Source organism: Sarcophilus harrisii, chromosome 2 (genome assembly GCF_902635505.1).
Source record: "Sarcophilus harrisii chromosome 2, mSarHar1.11, whole genome shotgun sequence".
Lineage (NCBI taxonomy): Eukaryota > Metazoa > Chordata > Mammalia > Dasyuromorphia > Dasyuridae > Sarcophilus > Sarcophilus harrisii.
In genome coordinates this window covers 323,688,775-323,702,553 of record NC_045427.1, presented here as the reverse complement: position 1 = coordinate 323,702,553, position 13,779 = coordinate 323,688,775, and the positions used below count along the sequence as shown (strand labels likewise).

Below are 13,779 nucleotides of genomic sequence, written 5' to 3'. Positions count from 1 at the left end.
CAAAGGATGTGAACAGACAATTTTCAGATGATGAAATTGAAATCATTACCACTCATATGAAAGAGTGTTCCAAATCATTATTAATCAGAGAAATGCAAATTAAGACAATCTGAGATACCACTACACACCTGTCAGATTGGCTAGATGACAGGAAAAAATAATGATGATTGTTGGAGGGGATGCGGGAAAACTGGGACACTGATACATTGTTGATGGAGTTGTGAACAAATCCAACCATTCTGGAGAGCAATCTGGAATTATGCCCAAAAAGTTATCAAACTGCATACCCTTTTATCCAGCAATTGTTTCTACTGGGCTTATACCCCAAGGAGATACTAAAGAAGGGAAAGGGACCAGTATGTGCCAAAATGTTTGTGGCAGCCCTGTTTGTAGTGGCTAGAAGCTGGAAATTGAGTGGATGCCCATCAATGAGAATGGTTGGGTAAATTGTGGTATATGAATGTTATGGAATATTATTTTCTGTAAGAAATGACCAGCAGGATGACTACAAGAGGTTGGGAAGAATTAATGAACTGATGCTAATGAAATGAGCAGAACCAAGAGATCATTATATACGCCAACAACGACATTGTATGAAGATGTAATCTGATGGAAGTGGATTTCTTTGACAAAGAGACCTAATTCAGTTTCAATTGATCAATGATGGATAGAAGCAGCACACCCAAAGAAAAAACACCTGGGAAATGAATGTAAACTGTTTGCATTTTTGTTTTTCTTCCCGGGTTATTTTTACCTTCTGAATCCAATTCTCCCTGTGCAACAAGAAAACTGTTTGGATCTGCACACATACATTGTATCAAGAATATACTAGGACATATTCAACATATATAGGACTGCTTGCCATCTAGGGGAGGGGATGGAGGGTGAGAGGGAAAAACATGAACAGAAGTGAGTGGAAGGGATAATATTTAAAAAAAAAAAAATTACCCTGGCATGGATTCTGTCAATGAAAAGTTACTATAATAAAAAAAAAAAAAAAAAAAAAAGAACTAGAACTGGAAGAGACCTCAGAGGCCACAGTATTTCAACTCCTTCATTTCATTTTTCAAACAATGATTTTTGAATTGAACATACTTTTTAATGACAATGATGAACTATGAAAGGAAAAATTATCTTTAGTAGTGAAAATTTGACAAAATTAGAAATCTTATGGATCATCTACCTTGAATCCTTAAATAATCATCTAAAATAAACTGTGGAGTAGTTTGAATTATTTAAAAGTGATGTAAATAGGCCATTTAGATGGCAAAAACATGCCAAGAAGATTTAAGATATTATTAAAGACATGCACCCTTAGTATGCTGTTGTTCATTATTCCATTCTTAAAAGCAAATTACTTCTTCATATTTCCAATGTACCTTTCAAAGCATTTCTAAGCACACTGTCAAAATTCCCTCATCCATCCAGAAAATATCTCTACAAATCTAGGAATATTATTATTCTATATAAAAAAATGAAGCCCAATGAGATATGCATTCTACCAACCTAATCAGGTAGTAAGTATAGAAGAGAAAAAGAAAATTCTGAATTTTTGAATTCCAATGCATATGTTTACATTTTTCCTTTTTTGAAACATTCTGAAAGTCTACAGATACAAATTCTTCTGAGACAAGTTTCTTATACTGTGAAAAAGAAGCTAGATTTTAACCAGTTTTATTTTTTATCTGAAAATTGTGAAAGTGAATGAAGATGAACCAATGTAGAAACACATAAAAGCAAGATTAGGAATGAGCCCATATTTTTGAATTTCTGAGAAACTCCTGCAATGCTCATGACAAAACTGTTTCTGGGTTACCCATCTCCCCATCATACAAATCAATCCAGGCCTTCTTATTTCTCACAGTGTGATTATGTTTTCTTTATTGAATATTAAGCATCAGCTTATATTTTGACAATGACCAAGTAGATTTTGCTGAGGCAATATGGTAAAATATCTCTAACTGGGCCTACTTTGGTTCTTCCTGATAAATGCACAATATGGGAAGTCAAGCATATCAGTATCATTTGCTGAAACAGGTGTCTGAGCCATGGGGAAGAAAGGCTAGAAATTAGAAACAGATTTTCAGAAGGGAAATGACTTGTTTTCCAACACATTGTGCCAACAAAGAAGGTTAGGAAAGGAAAGATATAATTTATATTTGACTAAATTAAATGGTATGCAGAAGTAAAGGTTCCACACTGTGCATGTGGCTTTAATGAGGGAAGGACATAATTTACCAGGATAGGGGAATGAGTTTCTTTCCCTAATCCTAGTTTGTCGGCTTCAATTTCCTCATTTTCAAAAATTATTTTTGACTTTTATAAGAAATTAGTGAAAGTAATATATTTTGGTAAAAATATTAAAACTGCTCAGAATATAAGAGCCACCTCAATGTCTAAACAAATTTTCCCTAAAACTTTCTCTCAGAATTAGCCCTGCTTTTTTCTACCTCATTGTAGTATATAGGATTATAGTATATAGTATATAGTATATATATATATATATATAGTATATAGTATATAGTATATGGATTATATTTAGATTTTGGAACTTCAGAAAACACTTTTTCTAGTTAACAAAATTGGATTGCCAGTTCCAATTATTCAGTGATGTAAAGTGACATAGACACCCAGAGAGAGGACTGTGAGAACTGAGTGTGGTTCAACATAGCATTTTCACTCTGTTACTGTTTGCTTGTATTTTGTTTTCTTTCTCAGGTTTTTTTCTTCTTCTTAATCCAATTTTTCTTGTGTAGCAAGATAAGTGTATAAATATGTATGTATGTATATATGTATAAAAATATGTGTATGTATATCATTTGACATATATTTTAACATGTACTGGACTACCTGCTATCTAGGGAAGGGAGTGGGGGGAAGGAGGGAAAAATTTGGAACAGAAAGTTTTTTGCAAGGATCAATGTTGAAAAATTACCCATGTATAGGTTTTGTAAATAAAAAGCTTTAATTGTTAAAAAAAGATAATTTTTAAAAAATGGATTGTCATCATCCAGATGGAAACATATATACTAAAGAATGGTAGTGACTGCTTCTGATTTGCAAGTGCAAATTAAAGAGGAGGGCAGCAGGTAACTACCTTTTGTAGTTTCCCATTATGGCAAAAGGGCAGTATTAAGAATGGTTATTGTGCAGATCCCAAAGCTTTCACTTGACACTGTTATGTTATACTCTCCAGACTGTTGGACCTTGCAATTCTCCCTACTGACTGGTCTTCCAATACAATGGGGTCTGGTACACAGTAAGCCATGTGTCAACATTTAATAAATGGCTAATTGAAACAAATTGTTATAACTGAATGTAATGGATTATTTCTGTGCTATAAAAAAAGGGATGAATAAGAATGATACAGAGAAATCTGGAAAGATTTTTCTGAATTGATGGAGTCACATATATAGAACATGGAAAACAAGAAATATTAAATGAAAGCTGAATCACTAATTGACTGAGTTTGTCCTTGAAAAAGAAACAAGAAATGAATGAATGAATGGCTGCCCACTTTTTGGAGACATAGGAGCAACTAAAGTATGATGCAAGGTTACATCATTGGCTTGGAGTCTAGAAAACCTGAATTCAAATTTTAACTCTGACACCACCTCTGTGACACTGCCTAAATCACTCAATCCCTCTCTCAGTTTCCTCATCTGTAAAATGAGAGGGCTGAATTAGATGGCTGCTAAAATCTTTACAGCTCTCAATCTATGATATGATGATTCTCTAGGTATAGAATACTGCATACACTAGTTATGTGTTAGTTAATTTTGTTGAATTTATCTCTCTTTTTTTTCCATTCTGTGCTACGAGAGAAGGGCACAGGAAAAGGATCAATTTGAAAATGAAAATGATATAAAAAACCAAAAGGTAGCACTAAAAATTTTGAAAGAAGCTAACTTATTTTAAACAAAAAAAAATAAATAAATAAAATAAAATGGTTTGAGCTTTTGGCTAGAGCTAATAAGATCTGGCCACAAATAGCACTGCTCAAATATAACTTACTGAGGAAAAGAATCAGGACTCATACTTAACATAGTTGTTATGTTATGTTATGTTATGTTATGTTATGTTATGTTATGTTATGTTATGTTATGTTATGTTATGTTAAGTGAGATATTTCTGTTATGTGAGACAGCTCTGATACCTCCCTAGCCTTTTAGTATTAGTATAATATTGCTTGTCCTTTTACAATTTCATTGCCTAGTGTCCTGATACTTGTCTTTAAATGTTATTGTTGATCTCTGTTTCATAATCTAAATTGTATAAATCTCAAATTTGCAAGGATGTTTCACTTAAGAACAATTTAACTCAATTCACAGAAGCAAAGATTTCCTGAAAACAAGACTAAATGGATCTCTTTGAAACTTCCTGGTTCTCACCTCTATGGCCAAACCAGCTAAGTCTAATCTCATGACAAACTTTGAAATATCTTTAGACCACACTGAATCTTGTCTTCTCCAGCTTGAACATCTCCAGTTCCCTCAAGTGATCACACCATCTGACATGAACACAATGCCCTTATCATTCTGGTTGCCCCAAAGCTCATCAATGTCTTGCTTCAACCATAGTGCTACCAATTGAATGGAATCTACCAGATGAGGTCTGACAAGAGCTGGGGACACTGGCACTATCATTTTCCTTATTCCTGGTATCTATCCATGTTTAATTCTGCCCAAGTTCACATTTGCATTTTTGAATGCTGCTCCATACTTACGCTGGAGCTTGCAGTTCACTAAAGCTCAGACAAATTATTGTCTATGACCCCCAAACCTGTACTTATGAAGTTAATTTTCTTGAAATGAAGTGCGAGACTTTCCATTTATCCTCACTGAATTTTATCTTATTAGATTCAGCTCAATGCTTCAGTCTTTAAAGATCCTTTTGGATTCTGTTTCTGTCTTCCGATGTTATTATCAATCCTTTGCATCTGTGATATATGCAAATATTATGAGCATCCCATCTACGCCTTTATCTAAAATTTAAATTTTTTAAAATAATTTAAATAATAATATAATTTATTATTTATATATAAATAATATAAATTTTATTTATATTTTTTATTTTATATATTTTATATTTATATATAATATATATTTTATATTTATATAATATATATATAAATAATAATAAAAAATAATAAATAAAATAAATAAATAAAAAATTTAAAACAGCATAGAACCAGACAAGATCTCTGAGACACTTTACCGAAGACCATCTGCTAAGGTGACCTTAAATCATTAATGATTCATCTTTTGAATCTAGCCATTCAATTAATGACTCTAACTGTTCAATTACCTGCTCTACAGCTTTTTTATCTCTTGAAAAGAAAGGCACTTTATTCTCTTATCTGATACAAGGGGATGGGGAGTAGTAGAGGGTCCTGGTTGCACAGCAGATAGAAGGCTGGCATAGAATCAATAAGATATGAGTTCAAATCTGAACTGAGACAAGTGTGTGACCTTAAGCAAGATATTTAACCTCTATTTGTCTTGGTTTCCTCAACGGAGAAATGGGAATAATAATGTCAACTATTTCACAGGGTTTTTGTGAGGATCAAATAAGATATTTGTGAAAAGTGCTTGGCACATTCTAGGTGCTATATAAATGCTTATCTTTTTTTTTTTTTCAAATGATTATCAAACAGAAGCAAATAATAGACCAACAAAGAGATAGAAACCTCTCTCCTTCTCTAAGCAGATGGAAAATGGACTTCTAGGTACGGTCCTGGGTCCAGGAAAAGTACAATGAAATGGTCCTTACTCAGAAAGGACCTATTTTCTACTTGGGGAATTTAAGATATATGATATATAGAGAGAGGCAATTAAAGAGGGAAAAAACACTAATAACTATGGGGACTACAGAAGAATTTATCAAATATCTAGTGCTTGGGGCAAGTCTTGAACAAATAGAGATGGAGAGGTGCATCTCAAACATGAGAAAAGGGGATTGTACAAATCCATGGAGGCAAAAAGTAATAGGGCCAAGATCACAAGATAACTAGGAGTTCACTTTGGCTAGATCATAGTTTGTGAAAAAAGCATGTTAGCCCCAAACCAAACTTCATACAAAGTTATATTAAGAAACTGTAAGTGAGAAATATCATCTCAATTTCCTTCTACTTGATCATAAAATAAATTACATATCCAAGCAAACAATGGCTTTGTTAGCTTGTATAGATTTGGTTGCTTGTTATCTAGCTTGTAAGATTGTAAATTCCTCAGAGGCAGTTCTTTTTCTTCTTTTTTTGTAATCCTAAGGCTTAGCACAGTACCTAGTACAAATTAGGTGCTTAATAAATTTTTATTGACTCAGCATGGCCCAGAACAATAAAATATAAGTAACTGTCACCTTTTTATCTTAGGAGTAAAATCTTTAATCTTGAATATTTTTATCCTAATGACTACAATTGAATTTTAAATTGTGGAACTGTTTTCCATTCCCAAGAAATCTGTAAACTCCAGCAGGGAAAACAGGCTATGAACATATAAAATAATTGAAGGAAAAATATTTTTCTAGATAAGTTTTTTCTGTAAGATTTCTGTCCTCTTTAAAAAAAATAGAAAAGAACTCTCTTATTTAGAACCAAAAAGGTCACACAGTTAAAGTTCTTTTGAAAAAAATATTTTTTTCATCATAAAAGTAGAAAAATCTTTCTCAATACACAAAAATGATTCACACTGAAAACTGAATAAAATGAGGATTTGTGGAAGGTCAGTGGTAAGACTGAAATTAAAAGTAAAAAAATAACATAAGGTCAAATTCACTAGAGCAATTTAAAAGATTTATTTTTAACTTCTAGAATAAAATCCTCAAAGGAATTCATAAGCATATGAATATATACTCTAATATGAAACAATAATCATCAGCAATCATATGTAAGAATTAGCACTTGAGTTAAGAACATTTGGCCACTTAAAATCAGGAGGAAAAACAGAGAAACTAACTGAAGCAGGTGGTAAGCACATGCTATAGTGGGGGGTGAGAGGTGGGGATTAGAGTGTGACCAGATCATAGCTTAAAGATAATAATTTTATGGGATAAAATTTAATGACCAGAATGGAAATGGAAAATGCTCAGAAAACAGAGCTATTTCCATTTTAAATGAAGAAGATGGTTCTGTACTACCAGCTGTTTAGAGTTCATTGAATGAGTATCTCGTTGATAAGGGATAATTACCTCTACCCTACGGGAGGTGAAGTGTTTCTCATTCTAGAGACACCTCTGATGAATGGCCATGAGAAAAAGAGAACAAAACTAGATCAGTATGATTCTTAATAGTCTCCTTAAAAATGTGACTTTCTATCTTTCCTAGTTTCACTGTAGGAAAATCTGTACCCTGACATATACATATATATAAGAGGATCATTTTATTTTAACATTCCTCAATCTTAGAAAGTAAAAAAAGATCACTGTCCATGATAAAACTATGCTGTCTACAGCCATATAAAAAGGTGTTCAAAAGGAGAGGGAAGGGAGATTATCAGTACAAATTTAATACAGTTATTCTTTTCAGTTATTAGTCTACTCTGTTAGAAAGCCAAAATAGTGGGAATCAGACATTTGATTAAGAAAAATACCATACACTAATCCCACTACATGTGTTGGCTCTTCTTATTAGGATATAAGCTCCTTGAGGGCAGGGAATGTTTTGTTTTTATATCTGTATCACTAGAGCTTCATTAAGTCATTCATTTCATTCATTCATCACCAATTATTCCTGTTCTTATAATTTTCTGACCTAAAATGTTTCTTAAACAACCTCTTTTTGCAATGTTATTCTTCCTCTTAATTCAAGCTTACTGCTTAACCTAACCTTACCTGAAGATATGTTATTCTCCTCTGGACTAGCTCTGTCAGATCTTTGGCTTCTCTTTCTCGCCAATCACCTGCTCCATCTGCTTGACTGAGGTAGTACAGATCTGTCATTATTGACCTATAAAAAGAAGGTAACAACAGAAATCTAATTCAAGGATAGCAGATCAGAAATCTTGGTAAAATTCATAAATGGAATTAGAGTTTCCAATTACACAAATACACTAAACATCTTATGGTGATTGATATTTATTACATTTTTTCAATGAGACTATGGGCTATTGTTACCTACTGTGACATTCACACCTAAAGAAGTCTTATTATTACAGCAAACATCTGTCCTTGATTCAGGAAACAGTCTACTGCATAGGTGTTATCCCAATGTAGAAAAGACACAAAAATATTTTCATTAATAAATGAACCTTCAAATAGTACCTATTTCTATATTATAAAAGCATGGTTTCCCAGCTTTTCACATCCATGCTGTTATTTAGCCACCATGAGTAGCTAGAGAAATATGAAAAAGGAAAAGTTTTTTCTATATTTGACTCTATATTTGGATTCAATTTAATGTACTGATTTTGAGACATCTAAATCATCTTAAATTGTATACAAAAACACTGAGGCACAAACGACAAGCAAGATAGCAAAATTATAGGTTGAATTTTTATATTGAATTTGTCATATACTTAGAAATTAACTAATACTCAACAGAGAATTGTAGTGTCATATGTAACAGGGACTAGTCAAAGAGTACAGTTTTTATGAGTGTTTGTAGAATGCCTGTGAGCAATTTCCCCACATGAAAGATGCAGAGAAATCTGCTTCTGGGGATGGTCATGATGCTATGTGATGGAAGCACCTTGGAGAGATCTGGATCTTGAGAAGATAGTTACTTGTTCTGGTCTACCAACCAAGTAGTGATGAGGGGTCTCTCTGAGGCGGTCCAGCTACATAGTTGAAAGTAGAAAGGAGACAGACATTTAAAAAACATCAGTCAACTTGGTTTCAACCTTGTCATGTAACTTCTTCTAGACTGATGGCATTCCAGCAAGAAATTATGTTGTAAAGGAAGAGGATGTAAACCCTCCCCCTTTGAGGCAGACATGGGACATTGGTTTTTTTTTATCTCAGAGGAACAAGACTGGAAATGACTACAACTTATACACTTCCAAAATACAGGAGACTTAACCATCCAAGGACCAGCAGTAAAGAAATGGAGTCTACATTTGTTTTTTCAGCCAGCAAAATATGGATGTCGTGAGGAACAAGCAGCAGAAAATTTGGGGGCTCAAATCACTGCTACCTGAGACAAGAACTCATCCAGCAGAGATACTGCCTTTAGAACTCATTAAATTTTTAATGAACTTTAGAAATTGCATTAAACCTGATCCCACTCTACCCCAGAAACCAAAGTGGAATAATGGAGAATGAATCACTGAGGTGTTGAGGGGAAATGTTAGCACTTATATTCTTGATATATCTTATAAGCAAATATAAATGCTAATTTATGTTAACTGGTTAAATGGAATTGGTTGGGAAGGACCACACCAGAATGGAGGCGTAAGTCAATGGTATTAGAAAAGAGACACTCCAAGCCCTCAGTGGTACTCTAAGGAGACAATGATACTAGCCTTACTTTGGGAAAATGAGGCAAAAATATATTTACTATTCTTGTAGCTTTTTCTGGAAATGCCCATTTTATTTGGGATTTATTAAGTTGAGAATAAAATGTGTCTATGCACACACACACACACACACTCACTCTTAAAGTCAGGAAGAATTTCAAGAAATAAAGTAGGGTAAGAGGCTTAAGGGGCAGCTAATTAGGGTACTAGATCTGAAAATCAGGAAGATCATGTCTTTGAGTTCAAATCTGGCCTAGTCACATAATCCTGTTTGCCTCAGTTTCTCATCCGTAAAATGAACTGGTGAAGGAAATGTACCACTCCAGTACCCTTTCCAAAAAAACCCCAATGTTCTCACAAAGAATTGGACATGACTGAAGTGACTGCACAATAACTCAAAGAAACTTACAGGTAAGCTTTCTGTCTTCTTTGGGCAAGCCCTTCCTCTCTCTTCATTCCTGGAGCACAAAGCCATTTGTTTTTGGATACTTACACACTAGTTCCTTACACAAAACACTCTATCTTCCATCTCTATGCCTTGACAGTGGTTGTTCCTCGTGATTGAAATCCTTTCTCATCTTCTGCTTCCTGACATCTCTAGATTCTTTCAAGATATAAAACAAATATTACCCGCAGAAGGCCTTCTTGTCTTCCTACAAACTTGAGCCTCCCCTCACAATGCTACCTTCTTTCTACTCTCTCTCTATATATATTTACTTAATTGATGCAGTTTCCCACCTTTATTTACAAATGTTCCTTTGTGTTTTTGCCTTTCTTTGTATCCCCAGGAATTAAACCAGTGTATGGCACACAGTAAAAGCTAAATAAATCTTTGGTGATTAGATGGCATAAATAAGGATGGAAACCATGAAAAAGAGATTGATACAATGAACTGTGCAGGGATCTAGAGATACTCCTGTGCATCCATATAGTCTCAGAGGGAACAACATGCCTTAAGGAACTGGTGCTAAATGGAGATATTGACAAAAGTGAAGGGGATACAATGGGGAAGTTAGAACCTGTGAATCTTGTCCTAGATAGTAGTGGAGAGACCAATGTGGCCAGAAAACTGTGCCTCAGAGAATAACAAGACAAAGGACCACAAAGGAAAGGAGAAAACCTGTAGACCTTGTCTTTGTTGTACTAAAGAAATCCATGCAGTAGGGTACAGCCCAGACTTTAATGAGAGAAGTTGGTGCAGTAGAAAGAGTTGTGAATTTTGGACCCATCTCAGAGAAGATGGGTTTGAATACTAGATTTTGCCATCTTCTACTACCCGTGTTAACTTTGAACAAGTCATCAAACCTCTCTGGGTCTTAATGTCCACATCTGCAAAATGAAGGGGTTGGACCTGTTTTAATCTATGACCCTCTGCTGGCACCATATTTAGTCATGGGGAGAAAAGACCCACCAAAAGAGAGAGAGGGTTTCTCTCAAAAGTGAGGAAGGTTTCTAATGGTTAAAGTACGCAGGCACAAACCCGTTTTGTATTTTTGGAAAGTATGACAAAATCTGTCCTATATTCAAGAACTTGTTAGAATGAGTAGTGATAGGAAGCTGAAGACCCTTGGGAAAGCAAAACAAATCAAATGCCAGTTTTTCTAGGGTTTTCTTGACTTACGTGAAAGGAGGTTAACTACAGATTTTATGAGAAACTTCTCCACATTTGACTTGGTTTGAACTCGTGAAAGACTTGGCATCTAATCAACACACAGTATAACATAAATTACACTAGCAACATAAACTTCAGAGATGATTTTTTAGAAATGATGTTCTTTTTTGACTTATACCACCCAATATGAATATGTCTCTGACGTTTTCATTTAAGAAAGACAAAAAAGCATGCTGGTAAGAGTCAAAAGAAAAAAGAAAAGACTTCTGGAAATTAATTGATATTTTTTCCCCTTCCCGTATTCAAACACCAATTTACCCCTTACACTCCAGCTATATATTACACAGCATCAACAATTGTAACACAGACATGTTAAAAAATTTATTTTTTAAATGATAGAAATTCCTTCTATTTGGAAGATACAGATTACGCATTTTTAATATAAGATAATAAAATCACAGATGTAAAGCTGGAAAGTACCTTAAAAGTTCACCTAGAGCAGGGGTGTCAAACTCAAACAGATATGGAGACCATTAATTGGTATAAAGGGATTCTTGCAGGCTACATATGAACTCAGATTTAAAATGCAATATTTTCTTTTTTTCCTTTTTACTGATTTTTTTTTAATTATAGCTTTTTATTTACAAGATAAATGCTTAGGTAATTTTTCAGCATTGACATTTGCAAGTCCTTTTGTTCCAACTTTTTCCCTCCTTTCCCCCATCCTTTCCCCCAGATGGCAGGTTGACCAATACATGTTAAATATGTTAAAGTATAAATTCAATACAACATATGTATACATGTCCAAACAGTTATTTTGCTATATAAAAAGAGTCGGATTTTGAAATAGTGTACAATTAGGCTGTGAAGGAAATAAAAAATGCAGGCAGACAAAAATAGAGGGATTGGGAATTCTATGTAGTGGTTCATGGTTATCTCCCAGAGTTCTTTCCCTGGGTGTAACTTATTCATTTCATTACTGCTGTATTGGAACTGATTTGGTTCATCTCATAAAATGTAATATTTTCTCTATTTTATTGAGGTTTTGTTTATTTTGTTAAATATATCCCACTAACATTAAAATCTGGTTCAGTAAACATTTGAGAGTTCTGTGGACCACATGTTTCACATCTTCATTTTAGAAGGCAACTGACGTCCACAGAGCTGATTTAATTTGCTGAAAATCAAATAGCTGATCAGGGCCATACAACATCAAATGCTTTTTCCAAAACACTTTCAAAAAAGCTTGCAATCTAATTCAGGACAGAAGAGTGAGGAGTACATATACACAATATAATTGGCAACACATCAGGGTATGCAACTAGTACAAAGGAGTAAAACATGAATAGAAATTTGAAGAGGAAGAGATTTCTTTACTTTCAACAAGAGAAACTGAAAGGCTGTTATCTGACTTGGGCACTGGAATAAGAAAAAAAAAAAAGAATTTCAAAAGATGGAAGGCAAAGAGGGATTTCAACAGATAGAAATGCAGAGGGAGCTTCTTTTAGGTATGGGGTACTACATAAGCAAGGGCAGCAGCAGAATAAAGGAGAATGAAAACAAGAGATGAAAAATAGTATTGGGAATATTCCTGAGAGAGCATTGTGAAGAATGAATTCTACTGGGGACAGTCATAGGCAGGAAGACCAGATGAGATTAACAAAAGTGCCTAACCTAGGGAGTGAGAGATACTGAAAAAGTAGGATCAAGAGGGCTTTTAACTTATTGACTGAAGTATGTTGTGTGTGTGTGTGTGGGGGGGGGGGGGGGGATAGAGTTGATGAGGCAGCTAAGATTACTGAATATATGATTAAGAACATGATAGTGCCACTAATAGAAATAGAAAAATTAAGGGGAGTTCAGTTTTTGGAAGAAAAGTTCTCTATTACCAAAGAGTTTAGTTTTAGACATGAATGAGGAGAATTCAAGTTTATTATAAGTGATTTAAAACACAGAACAGGAGACTTGGAGAAAAGCTTATGTAGAAAAAAGAATTTAGGACTCATCTGGGGATGACAAATATGTCATATATGAAGTCATAGGGATTAAGATAGCCGAGAGAAGGGGTGTATTGGCAGGACAAAAAAGAAAGCTTAAGACAGAACACTGGGTAACCCTAAATTCACTGGCATGTAGAAGAAGATAAAGAAAACTGCAGAGGAAACAGAAGAGTAATCTGACAGACAGAAGGAGAACCATGAAAGGAAAGTATCAGGAAGAAAGAAGTGTTCAACAAGGTCAATCGCCACAATTAAGAAGGATAACTAGTGGAAGGAGGACTGGATTACAAAGTCCTTTGAAACAACTGTTTTAGTAAATTAGTGAAGAAACTATTATGAAATTTGAATTATGAAATTAGAAGTCAGGAGTAGAAAACTAGAATACTCTTTTGTAAAATTTTAAGGGGAAAAATATATGAGAATAGCTTGAGGAAGTAAGGTAAGGTAGGTCGAGAATTTTATTTTTCTTCTTGTTCTTTGGATTTTTATATATATTATTTTATTATGCCCTCCCTCCAATAAAATGTAAAAACATTTTTAAAACTATTTTTTTAAAGTTTTGAGTTCTGAATTCTAGCTCTTGCTCCTTTCCTTTTTCTTCTTTCCTGAAATGGTAAACAATCTGATATATTTTATACATGTGCAATCATGTAAAACATTTCCATATTAGTCATATTTTTAGCACAGATGTTTCTGAAATGAGTGGAGGATAATA

The 13,779-nt window shown here is 34.0% G+C and overlaps 1 protein-coding gene across 8 annotated transcripts in view; it reads right to left on the bottom strand.

The window, feature by feature from the left end:
• FUT8 (fucosyltransferase 8) overlaps positions 1-13,779 on the bottom strand; it is a 394,186-nt gene that overhangs the window by 119,641 nt on the left and 260,766 nt on the right. For 7 of the 8 annotated variants that reach the window (XM_031952733.1, XM_031952735.1, XM_031952731.1 and 4 more), the window contains one exon: positions 7,831-7,945. In XM_031952733.1, coding sequence (XP_031808593.1) covers positions 7,831-7,945 — 115 coding nt within the window. Of the gene's footprint in view, positions 1-7,830; positions 7,946-9,945; positions 10,057-13,779 lie in introns of all 8 variants that reach the window. The other variant, XM_031952739.1, reaches the window with a different exon arrangement.